Genomic DNA, 13,478 nt, shown 5'->3' on the forward strand with positions numbered 1-13,478 from the left:
TCCTATGCTCTTTGACAGGATCACATTAATCTCCATAAGTTCCTTTTGGCCCCGTTGATAGCGGGATGGTAGGACAAAAGATGTTGTGCAAGTTCTTATTGCAAGCACGCATGACTACCTCGGGATACATGCCTAATGTTTGATATATGCCTAGATGATCATTACTTTTCTATGTGGCTTGCCCCAAGTGAAATACATGATATCTCTCATCCATGACCAACCATCCATCTCCCTAGCCTACAGTGTTTTAATCCTGCTGGTTACAAGTTGCTTTACTTTCGCCGTTTTACTTTCGGTGCTTTGCCACTATTATTTCCGTTGCCACCATCACTTCCATATTACCGTTGCTACTGATATTTCGTTGCCAAGAAAGTATCTTTCAGGTGCGGTTGAATTGACAACTCAACTGTTAAAGCTTATAAATTTTCTTTGGCTCTCCTTGTGTTGAATCAATAAATTGGGTTATCTTACCCGCAAAGATTGTTGCGATCCCCTACACTTGTGGGTCATCAAGGATCAACATTCAGTGTCGTTGGCTTCATGACAGAATTCAACGGAGTTTCAAAAACTATAGAGGAAGAGAAAAGGCAAAATGGTTCTATTACAAGGAACGCATATTCCACATGGTGGTCTCACTAGGCACTAGAACAAAAAGATGGTAAGTTGTATAACAAAAGCATTGTTTTACAAGTTTCAAGATGAACCGATGAAATCAATCAAATTTCACATGGTTGAAATAGAAAGGCTCAAGGCATACACTGTATATAAAGTACCACTGCATGCACACTATTTTTTTAACCCCAGCGGCTTCCTAGTGGTGCTTGAACATGAAGAACAAAACATAGGATGCATGTGCTGCAAATTTTAGAAAGATGGTATGCTATGCAGTCATGCACTCAACGTACTAAATGGATTAAACATCGATGAATTATTCGCTCGTGATGGTAGCATGCTTAACTATGACAGCATAGACCGACCTCATCCATCAACTCCATACCTATTCATCTTGTACGTATTGTCAAAGACAGTCACGTCATCGTAGTCTAGATACGTGACTGCGAATCACACCAGAACATGTTTTTGAGCCTTCGTTCAACATCAATGGTGTACTCGAAGAAAAAAATTGGATTATTGCCCTTCTTTCTTTTTATGTTTACAATGGTAGTGTCAACATCCTCCTTTGCAAGCAGTTTCATCTTCTCCGTGTAGCACAGATTATACAAGTCCTTCCTCCTAAACCCAGCCTTAGCCTACGAGCCATACCTGCTGACGAAGTTCCATAATTATCCATTTTTTGATCCCTGCTACTCCCATAGCTAAGATCTCCGCTCTTTGGAATTCCTTGATCTGTCTAGGAGACCGAGGAAACGGTACTTCTTATGGTCTAGCAAGAACATGATTGTGATCATCGATGAAACTGCCAACATACCAAAATTCCACAAGTTTTTATCAAACTTCATTGTTAAATGAGCTTCGCAGTAGCACCGAGTCTTCGGTCTAATCCTACATGCCCAACCTTTCATGGTACAAAACTTCTTCTGCCATATTCAACTCTGGAACAAAGATGCCTCCTCAAGCGGATAGTTCCCATATGACCTTTTCCTTGTTTCAGCAAGTCCCTCCTAATATCCAACCCACGCTCCTTTGCGTACTTGTTTTAGAACAAGCACACCTTCACTTTTGAGATGAACGTCTTTGTCATTACCTTCCAATGCCTATCGAGGGACTCTCGCTGATATTGATCATATATAATGTCCTGTTCAAACTCAACATCATTGTCATGGTCATCATGTCTGCTAGGACCACTCACACCCCCGTGCAAAATTAAACCAAGAACCATGTAAGTAACTCTATTGTTATATCATTCCTCGCCCTATATATTTTTCATTGACGTCGTTGTTCTCATTATCATCATCAACATCGTTCTGCTCATTGTCATCATCAACATCTATTTGTACATGTTTAAAGTAAGACATGTAAGTGCTAATTTTGTTCTTATGTCATTCCTTGCCCTACATATTTTTCAATGTACTTATCTCGCATTTTCATGTTGTGCATAGGTAGGACAATTGTTAAAATCCGGATGTACAACATTTAACGGACGTGTCGTCAAATATTTTTGTTGACGGTTAAATACGTCGAAGTTCATTCTTTATGCTGACGGGTTTTCTATATTGCCAGACAAGGATGATATACCGACGCTAACATTTCTGATAGGCCATGCCGACGGTTTAGGTGTCTTTGCTGATGGTTTTAACCGTAGGCATACTATATGTTCCATGTAGTGTTTATCTCGAGTTGAATCAAAAGAACCTACACCAAACAACATCCTTTTATTTCCAATGGAATATTAACTATACTACATATACTCGTAAGCAACAGTATGAACCTGGCAACAACGAATTATGTACACATTACACATGCATTGTGCATTACTTCAGCACTCGTAGTCGTGAGCGGGCTACGTACACACTTCCCTGGAGTACCACCTCCCGTATACAACATCGCACATCTGTCTATACATCACTACGTGTATCATTTCTTTCCCTTCGTTTCTACAGAAAGCTATCACTCCTACTAGCGATCTCTGACTATCTTTGCAGCAACACAAACATCGACGTATGCAATCACCGACTTGGATTCTCATTTCTTTTTCTCAGCGACCACCGACTTGGATTCGCTGACCCTGTATGCCAGAAGCTAGCAGAGAAACAACGGCACCATGCAGTTGGTTCTCTGGTACGTGTCACTTGTCCCTGGGCACCCAGCAGCAGTGCAAGCCGTAGGGCAGCCCGTAGGGGAACTTGGCCCTGGCAATCTCCTTGAAGGTCTTGGCGTCCAGCACCAGCGCGTAGCCCGACCCGTCCTTGGCGCTCACCATGGATATCGCCACGCCTGCATCACAGTTCCGCAACCCAAGTCAGACATGAATCACCATGGATATCGCCACGCCTGCATCACAGTTCTACGTAGTCAGAAGTAGAAGGAGAAGGACGAACTGACCGTCGTCTTCCTCGACGGCGCCGGGGCGCGGCACGAAGAAGGGCTCGGACGGCACGGCGCCCTCCTCGTGCCAGTTCTTGGCCGTCTTCTCCACCAGGTCGATCTTGGTGAGCGTGTTGGGGAAGTTGCAGGGCCGGCGCGCGCCGCAGGCGTAGGCGTAGCGGTACTCCTTGCCGAGGTGGGCGGGGTTGATGCTGCACATGTCCATGCCGCGCCCGTGCTCCTCCGGGTCCAGCGCCGCCTCCAGCTCCCCGAACGGGCTGCCGTCCAGTGGTATCCTGAACCGCCCCACCCTGCGCGTCCATGGTGAAATAGATGTACTTTTAGTATATATTAGCCCATGCGTCAAGGGCGCTCTGACGGAGGAACCTTGTAGCTAGTGTCTACGTACCTGGCATCGGTGAGGACGTCCTCGCCGGTGAATGCCCGGAGATTGTGGAGACGGAGGTTGTCGAGGATGGAGGTATCGGCGTTGTGCTCGCAGCAGTCGGCGATGATCGCCGTCACACGCCCCTCCTCGTCCTTCTCCTCGTACGCGTTGATGAAGTGGAACGTCACGAACGGCGGCACCTCCACGCTCGCCACCTTTTGTTAAAATATAATTCCAACCCAAGATATGTTAGAAACCCAGGTCGAACAGCTATGGCGAAGTACGTATACGACGGATCGATCGTAATATAGGAGTAGTATATACAACTTACGATCTTGCCGCTGGCCTTGCACATGACGTGCATGTAGCTCCCGGACTCGAGGTGCCACTGGAACTTGTAGAGAGGCGTGGGCTCGGCGCGTAGGAGGTTCGCGGCGCAGTACCGGAGCGGCATCTCCGGCACGACCACGTAGTTCTCGGTGACCGGGAACGAGTGCACCCACCCGGGCGCCGGTCCGCCGCGGCAGTCCACCCTGCCCACGAACTGCCTCTCGTTGCTCCCGGCCTCCATCCTCGCCACCACGTAGCCGGGCCGGATCAGGTCCGGGATCAGCGTCCAGAACTCGGTGTCGGTGACGATCGGGTGCGCCGAGTGGATCAGCCCGCCCAGCTTGTCCTCGTACTCGAACTTGCTCACCGTGTCCAGCGTGTCCGGGTCGATGACGATGGACCCCTTGACGGTCTCCGTGAGGCAGAGCACGCGGCCGTCGCCGAGCCTGACGACGCCGGTGTTGGAGTTATCGGTGAGGGAGTTGCCGGAGAAGAGGCTCGCCATTTGCCCGACGAAGGACATGAATCCGTCCGGCTTGGGCACCTCCGAGAACTCGCGGTAGCACACCTTGCCGTGCTGGCGCGCCGCCTTGTACGCCTCCGACTCGATCTGCCGGTGCGCGCCCACGGCCTGCCCGTCGCGGAACGAGACGCGCACCAGCGTCGCGTAGCCGTCGAACAGGTGGCGGAAGCCGTAGTCCCCGAGGTCCCATAGTCCCGGGCCGTTCCTCAGGTACGTGCCATCCTGCAACACAGCGCATATAATAAGCACCCCATCAATTATATATTGCGGCGCAACGAACAATCCGTCGAGGTAGATTAGCTTATCTAACCATGGGATGGGGCTAGCTTATCGATCGACCGATCGCACATGATTGCAAAGACGATTAGCTGGACAGTTACAATCACAGCTTAGTCACGAGCCTAATATATACGTATGTCAGTACGTACGCACGTACTATAACCGTATTATACTGCAACATACACCTGCAGATTTATTTTCTCCAAGTCACTGTCGAAGTGGCACGCACACAGTCTAATACTGGAAGTGGAGGGAGGGACAAGAAGGTTTTGCGGGAAGCAACAGAACTATCATCATGGGACAGCGACGCCATTGTCGCCGTCGTGAGGAGCGAGCAGAGAGAATCTTGGGAGTATATATGTTGTCTTCCCCGCGAGCATGCATCGTGAGTGCCGAGATGCCATCTCGTTATCGGTCGCTAGCTAGGCCTTCTATTCGTTCTATGCTAGCGTAAATTAGTACACCAGTGTCGACTTCTTCGCTGTCGATCACAACTAAAGATGCGCGCCAAGTGCTTCCCCAACTGACAGTTACAGTGAGAGATAAAAGTTGGCTACTCCCTACTCGTTAGACTATTAGATACGCTGATGAGCATGCCATGGACGTGTCCAAGGCTGGCCCAGACTTTTCTTTGTTAATTGCTTGTAGGAGTATCAAATATGTTTGCCTTAATTCACCTTTAGTGAGTGTGGATGCTTGGCGTTGCCGACACCTTGATGAAAGCAGTTAGGTTAATGGAAAGAATGTGTTACGCTGTGTGGCGTGGTCTAAAAGTGCTTGTATGCATATGCCCTCCTTCATTTTCTTTTCAGTTTTTACGAGCAAGAGGAAGATACGCATGCTTTTATCAAAATAATAGTAGTAATTAATAGTTAGACGCATGCATGCAAATGGTCAAGGTTTGAATCGAAGTAACGGAAAAGATTCACATTCTCGAAGAGAAAACGCACGGCTAACCTTGGCCTGGACCAGCGGCAGACAGTATAATGTTTTTTGAGGCTAGTACGTCCGTTCAGGAATGAGGAATCTTTATAGGAAGGAAGGAAGGAAGGGAGAGAAGGAAAGCAAAACGGAAGCATGCATATAGATAGATAGATAGATTTGTATTTGTGCAAGCAAAGCAATTCACTCACCAGCCACGTCGGGAGGTTTCCCTCCACTTCCAGCGCGCCCTCCCACCTCTCCTGCCGGACGCTCTTCCACGCCACGAGCTCGTCGGCGCCACCGTCGACGCCGCGGCCACCGCGGCGCCGCGGAGCACCGACGACCGGGCGTGGCGGCGCCGGGGATATGACTGCCGGCGGCGCCTCCGTGACCGCGCTAGCGGCGAGAGGCTGCGCCACCGCCCGCTTGTTGCCTCCGGGCTGGCTGGCCCGACGGCCCGGCCGGCCAGACAGGGCGGCGACGGTGCGGAGCGAAGATGATATGGTGGCAGACATGGCGGTTTGTCTAGCAAAGATGGGTGCGATGGCTGTGCCGCCACCCAAGTGCCGGGAACAGAGAGGCTACTGCTAAGATTTGGTCTGGAATGAATGGGATGATCGTCTGTCTGCTGCTGCTACCCTGGTCATGGGGCGTATATATAGCCCGCGCGCCCGAGGAGGCCCATGGGTGGTGTGTGGTGTTGTGCGGGGCATCTCATCTGCGGACGCAATGAGATGGATCGATGGGCGAGGCAATTCGGCATCTCCACTGCTCGACATCCCTGGATGCGGGATTTGTTTGCACCCCGCTTGTCATGTTGCAGCTTGGTTCGCTCCGGTTGGTCCAGCGACCAGGTATGGGTAGGGGTCAGTAGGGCAGCGTTCGTTGCTGCCTCTTCGTAACCTACGTAAGAAGGTGTGCGTGGAGCCGAGCGTCGCGGTCGCGGTCAGGGAAAGTTAAAGGCTGGTTTCTTGCGAGGCCGCGTAGATGAAGATCGTTGTCGGGGGGTGCGACTTTCTGCGCGACGAACCGGCCACTGGTACGCACGTACATACGTCCCGACGTTTTCAGAGGGATTAACCTCGTCGCTGGCTCGTTTGCTCTGCTTCGGATCTCTCGGTTTTAACCGTTCGACGCGGACAAAGGAGAATGGTACATAACCTGTCACTCGAACGGAGCTTGCGTGGGGAAACGCGATGCCGATATGGGAAAATTCCAAACCTAATTCAAAGCTAGCGTTCTGTAAAATAGCATAGATACAACTACAACAATGTCATGTTCTGACCGAATCGACCTAATAACAGTTTTTCTTAACGTAGTATAATCAAAGTCGCTCATAAACACAGGTATACACTCATTTTTATGAATGCACACATGCATAATTTATTTCTATGAACACCTTCAAAATACCAAAATGACATATCATTTTAAGATTGATGACATCGTCATATATGTCTTTGTAGTCGACGTACACATCTCCTCCTATTAAACAAACGTCATCGAATGGCCTGAAATAAATTCAAAAAATGCAAGGATCAATGTCAAGTGTGTGACTTGAACTTTAATGGGTAGAGGATACCACTGTTCCCCTAACCATTCAACCACGGGTTGGTTTTCTAACTAGTAATAATTTTTGGTGCTTAGCTAAACCACATCTGTGATATTTAGTGTTCGAGCATATTTCTTCATATGTAGTTTTGGTAATTGATGACAATACCTATGGACTAATGGTTGCCTTGAGTTATATTCGAAGGATTTATCCATATGCATTTCTTGAAGTCCATCTGTTGGTTTCAAGGAGTTTATATAATGACCAAGGTGCCATTTAAGTTTTTGTCCAAAGATTGGTCATAAAGACACAAGGTTAATCAAGACTAAGTCAAAGAGTGAATCAAGTTGATCAACACACGAAGCGTACAAGATGTACCGAGAGGGATCAAGTGATCTCATGGTATGGTAAGCATTATATATTACGCTTTGTGTACTAACCCATAGTCTAAGCGAGAGTTCTATGTGCGGTTAGGTATATTTTCATGGGCTTGTGTCAAGAGGACGATCTAATATGACCCATGGAGGATGACATCAAGTGATGATCGTCATCAAGATTACGGTGTGCAAGTTCAAGTGAAGCATCACGAAGAGATCATGCTTGAAGCTTGCTGTCCATTGTGGTGGCAATGGACTTGTGAAGATGTGTTGAAGAGTGGCTCACCCATAGTAGACTATGGGGGAGCAATCTACTAGTCTTCATCGAGCCGGCACAATCAAGAAAGGTGGTCCATATTGAGGAGGATAACATCGTCATCATCTAACTCAAGTGGACTATGTGCAAGGTATATGTTTGTCCTTGATAGGTTTTCTATTTTATCGATTTGAGTGTGTTAGTTGGGAGACCGGGTTATATGATAGATTGTCGTACTATCAAGGGGGGCTCTCAAGTGAGTAGCTTGATCGTATCGTTCGTTGAGAACTCAAACCATTGCATTCTTGGCATCAACATCTTTCTTGGTTCTTGGTTGATTTTTCTCTATGTGGGTTCTTGAGCTAATGGCCATCTTCATGACAAGCTCGAGTTCATCGAAAACGGAGGTCACGTGCATCTTCTATGGTGTTTTCGATGTTGGAGTTTTTGTCGTTTCTTCATTCATAGAGGTTTCACATCTCTATATCATTGGCTGTTTGTATAGTACTTGTCGTGTGCTATTCAACAAGCTAGAGTTTGCTCAATTCGGATCTCATATGTGAAAGTTATGGTAGTTTTTGTGGCAGGGCAGTTTTTTTTTGTGTTAAGAGGAAGCGCCGCTGGGAGCAGAGCAATAGTACCGCTCGGGCGGTACTGCCGCCCCCCTTCCGTCCCTAATGACGCTTAGTTTTTCTCTCTAGGATCGTTGGTGCGTTTCCCCACTTTGAGTGGAAGTACCGCTTGGGGAGGAACGGTAGTACCCTCTAGCGGTACTGCTGCCCTCCCTGTCCGTCCTTACTTCTGCTTAGTTTTTCCCTTTAGCATCTTCGATACCTTTGAGCGTTTTGAGCAGAAGTACCGCTGGTAGCAGAGCGGTAGTACCGCTCAAGCGGAAGCACGGCTCAACCAAGCGGTAGTACCGCTTGTGCACAACATCGTTAGAAATATGCCCTAGAGGCAATAATAAAATAGTTATTATTATATTTCTTGTTTAAAAGATAATCATTTATTATCCATGGTAGAATTATACTGAATGGAAACTCATATACATGTGTGGTTACATAGACAAAACACTGTCCCTAGTGAGCCTCTAGTTGACTAGCTCGTTGATCAAAGATGGTTGAGGTTTCCTAGCCATAGACAAGTGTTGTCACTTGATAATTGGATCACATCATTAGGAGAATGATGTGATAGACAAGACCCAATCTATAAACGTAGCATGTGATCGTGTTATTTTATTGCTACTGTTTTCTACATGTCAAGTACATATGCCTATGACCATGAGATCATGTAACTCACTAACACCGGAGGAATGCCTTGTGTGTATCAAACGCCGCAACGTAACTGGGTGATTATAATAGTGCTCTACACGTATCTCTAAAGGTGTCCGGTGGGTTAGCATGGATCAAGACTGGGATTTGCCACTCAGTATAACGGAGAGGTATATCGGGGCCCACTCGGTAATACAACATCACAAACAAGTCTTGCAAGCAACGTGACTAAAGAGTTAGCCACGGGATTTTTCATTACGGAATGAGTAAAGAGACTTGCCGATAACGAGATTGAAATAGGTATAGAGATACCGACGATCGAATCTCGGGCAAGTACCATACCAAAGGACAAAGGGAATGTTATACGGGATTAACTGAATCCTTGACATAGAGGTTCAACTGATAAAGATCTTCATAGAATATGTAGGATCCAATATGGACATCCAGGTCCCGCTATTGGATATTGACCGAAGAGTGTATCGGTCATGTCTACATAGTTCTCGAACCCGCAGGGTCTGCACACTTAAGGTTCAGTGACGTTTCAGTATAGTTGAATTATTGATGTTGGTAACTGAATGTTGTTCGGAGTCCAGGATGAGATCCCTGACGTCATGACGGTTTCCGGAATGGTCCAGGGACGAAGATTGATATATAGGAAGTGTCCATTTGGCTTTCGGAAGATTTTCGGGCATTACAGGTAAAGTACCGGGAGTGATGAATGGGTTCCAGAGTTCCACCGGGAGGGGCCACCCACTCGGTAGAGAACCAAAGAGGCCCAAGGGTGGCACACCAGCCCCTGGTGGGCTGGTGGCTAGCCCGAGTAGTCCTATTCAGCCAAGAGGAAAAGGAAAGAGAGGTGGAGGGTGATACGTCTCCAACGTATCTATAATTTTTTATGGTTCCATGCTATTATCTTGTCAAACTTTGGATGTTTTGTATGCCTTTTATATATTTTTTGGAACTAACTTATTAACTCAGTGCCAAGTGCGAGTTCCTGTTTTTTTCATGTTTTTGACCCTTTTCAGAGGAGGATTTTAAACGGTGTCCAAACGGAATAAAACTTCCGAAAAGATTTTTTCCGAAACAGAAGATACGTGCGAGACTTGGGAACCAAGGCAGGGGCCACCAGGGGACCCCACAAGCCCCCTAGGCGCGGCCAGGGGGCCCACGCCTAGCAGGCTTGTGAGCCCCCTGTGGCTCGTCTTCCCTACCTCTTCCGCCTATAAATTCAGAAAAATTCCAAAACTGACGAGGAGATCAACGAAAATACTTTTCCGCCGCCACAAGCTTCTCTCTCCGCAAGATCCCATCTGGGGTACGTTCTGGTGCCCCGCCGGAGGGGGGATTCGAACACGGAGGGCTTCTTCATCAACACCATGACCTCTCCGATGATGCGTAAGTAGTTCACCATAGACCTTCGGGTCCATAGCTAGTAGCTAGATTCTCTCTCTTGGATCTTCAATACAAAGTTCTCCATGATCTTCATGGAGATCTATCCGATGTAATCTTCTTTTGCAGTGTGTTTGTAGAGATATGATGAATTGTGGATTTATGATCAGATTATCTATGAATCTTATTTGAGTTTCTTCTGATCTCTTATATGCATGTTTTCATATCCTTGTAATTCTCTTCGAGTTGTGGGTTTTGTTTGGCCAACTTGATCTATGATTCTTGCAATGGGAGAAGTGCTTGGTTTTGGGTTCATACCGTGCAGTGCCTAGTGACAGAAGGGGTAGCGAAGCACGCATCGTGTTGGGTAAAAAGATGGGGTTTTCATCATTGGTTTGAGTTTATTCCTCTACATCATGTCATCTTGCTTAAAGCGTTACTCTGTTCGTCATGAACTCAATACACTAGATACATGCTGGATAGCGGTCGATGTGTGGAGTAATAGTAGTAGATGCAGAAAGTATCAGTCTACTTGTCTCAAACGTGATGCCTATATGTATGATCATTGCCTTAGATATCGTCATGACTTTGCACGGTTCTATCAATTGCTCGACAGTAATTTGTTCACCCACCATATTATTTGCTATTTTGAGAGAAGCCTCTAGTGAACACTATGGCCCCCGGGTCTACTTCACACCATATTTTCAGCCTTACAATTTTACTTCGTTGCACTTTCCACCTTCACATCTCACTTTGCAATCAATCTTGAAGGGATTGACAACCGCTTTATAGCGTTGGGTGCAAGCTCTTTTGTGTTTGCGCAGGTACTCTGGACTTGGCGCGATTCTCCTACTGGATTGATACCTTGGTTCTCAAACTGAGGAAATACTTACTGCTCCTGTGCTGCATCCCCATTTCCTCTTCAAGGGAAAAACCAATGCAAGCTCAAGAGGCAGCAGAAGGATTTCTGCCGCCGTAGCAGAAGAATTTCTGGCGCCGTTGCCGGGGAGGAGGATCAAGCCAAGAATAGTCTCCCGTCAACGTGCCAATTTCTGGCGCCGTTGCCGGGGAGGATCAAGTCAAGAACTCATCCAAGTAAGTGTCGCAAACTCATCTCTTGCATTTGCTTTTTTGCCTCTTGTTTTCCTCTCCCCCATTTCTGAAAAACTGAAATTTACAAAAATATTTGCCTTTTTCGTTTGCCCTTTTCTCTCGGTTGCTTTCTGTTCGTTTGTGTGGGATAGTCTACCTGTCCTCATGGCTAGACCCACCGCTTCGAACAATACCCCTGAGAACGAAGTTCTCAATTTCAAACAAAATGAGGAAGAAAACTTGAAGGACGCTTGGTATAGGATTTGCAATGCTCATAGTAGATGTACTCGTAAGCAATCTACTACCATCCTGCTTCGCAGTTTTTATGTGGGTATTTCTCCTTGGAATAGGTATATTCTTGACACCATCGTAGGCCGAAATTTCTTGGGTAGCCATACCGTTGGTTCTTACGGAGCTGTAATAAATTTGGTAGGCTCACCCCCACTCATGGTTAATGGAACTACCTTAACTCTGGAACATGTGATGCGTAGGCTGGACGTCATTGAAAATAAAGTTGCTACGATCGAACTCATTGAGAATTTGGATAAAAAGATCCACAATCAAATCACTCAGTACGGATCCAAGGTGGAAATGGTTTTGAAAAATTTAAAGGAGAAGGAACCCAAAGTTAACGAAAAACTAGGTCATGATTCCGCTAGGATTGGCAAACTAGAGGATGTTATAACCAACTTGGGTTCCGCTTTTGCCGCTCTGCAGAATACTCCAAATTTTTCCCACAATAAGGCCACCAAGTATGGTTTTGTTTCCAAAAATAGTGGTGAATCATCTAGTAAGAAATATGAAGACCTTAAGATGATGTGTGATCACGCTACTTATGGTTTGAGCACCAAAGACGACGATAAGTGATTCTATTGTCTTATGCCTAGCTAAGGGCGTTAAACAATAACGCTTGTTGGGAGGCAACCCAATGAATTTATCTTTTTCTTTCTATTTTGTTGCGTCCACATCATCATAATTCTGTTATGATTGTGTCTTTTGTGTTTCTTTTTGTGTTTGAGCCAAACAAAACCTTTATGACTAGTCTTGGTGATGGTTGTTTGATCCTGCTGGAAAAAGACAGAATCTTTTCGCTCACGAGATTATTTTTCATTTTTATTCATAAAGAGATTTTGATTTTATTCTTTTTGATGCTCGTTGATATGCCTTTCTCCCAGGCAGTCGCAATTTTTCAGAATTTTTGAGGTACGAGAAGTATACGAAGTATACAGATTGCTACAGACTGGTCTGTTTTTGACAGATTCTGTTTTTGTTGAGTTGGTTGCTTGTTTTGATGAAACTATGGATAGTATCGGGGGGTACTAGCCACGGAAAAGTGAGAATACAGTAATCTAACACCAATATGAATAGAAATCAAGTTTGCTACAGTACCTAAAGAGGTGGTAGTTTATTTTCTTGTGCTAATGATATCACGAGTTTCTGTTTAAGTTTTGTGTTGTGAAGTTTTCAAGTTTTGGGTGATGTTCTCATGAACAAAGGGATAAAGAGTGGAAAGAGCTCAAGCTTGGGGATGCCCAAGGCATCCCAAGCCAAATTCAAGGACACCAAAAAGCCTAAGCTTGGGGATGCCCCAGGAAGGCATCCCCTCTTTCGTCTTTAATCCATCGGTAACATTACTTGGAGCTATATTTTTATTCACTACATGATATGTGCCTTGCTTGGAGCGTCTTGTATCGTAGGACTCTTTTCTTTTTGTTGTGTCACAATCATCCTTGCTGCACACCTTTTGAGAGAGACATGCACTGTGACATCCCCGGATTAGACTACATGTAAGTGCATCTAGTGCCCCTTAGTGATTTTGGTGGTTTGAAGACTTATAGGTTAAGTATCTAATGTGTTTATAAGTGTACACAGGATCTATAAGTCATTGAGGAGTTTGAGATATTTGAAGAATATCGACCCCTAAAAATATATGTCTTCAGTTGAAGAAATTGGCCTGAAGCTGAAGAAATGAATCACGAGGAATCTGCGATGAAATTGATATTCCTCATGAAGATATTGATATTGAGAAGATCAGTGGTTCCTGAAGAAAATCATTTTGAAGAAATTGAAGCGTGAAGATTTACGTTTTCTGTTTTACTTTCTTCGCATTTGATG

General features: G+C 46.0%; 1 protein-coding gene across 1 annotated transcript; it reads right to left on the bottom strand.

Moving 5' to 3' along the window:
- Positions 1–2,314: 2,314 nt before the first annotated feature.
- On the bottom strand, positions 2,315–6,230 carry LOC123440243 (carotenoid cleavage dioxygenase 8 homolog B, chloroplastic). The gene is made up of 5 exons (XM_045116823.1): positions 5,639–6,230; positions 3,705–4,448; positions 3,395–3,588; positions 3,004–3,296; positions 2,315–2,895 (listed from the first exon to the last, which is right to left on the bottom strand). Exons 1-5 carry the CDS (start codon positions 5,942–5,944, stop codon positions 2,747–2,749), a joined length of 1,686 nt encoding a protein of 561 aa, XP_044972758.1. The 5' UTR covers positions 5,945–6,230; the 3' UTR covers positions 2,315–2,746.
- Positions 6,231–13,478: the final 7,248 nt, after the last annotated feature.

Source organism: Hordeum vulgare, chromosome 3H (genome assembly GCF_904849725.1).
Source record: "Hordeum vulgare subsp. vulgare chromosome 3H, MorexV3_pseudomolecules_assembly, whole genome shotgun sequence".
Taxonomy (NCBI): Eukaryota; Viridiplantae; Streptophyta; class Magnoliopsida; order Poales; family Poaceae; genus Hordeum; species Hordeum vulgare.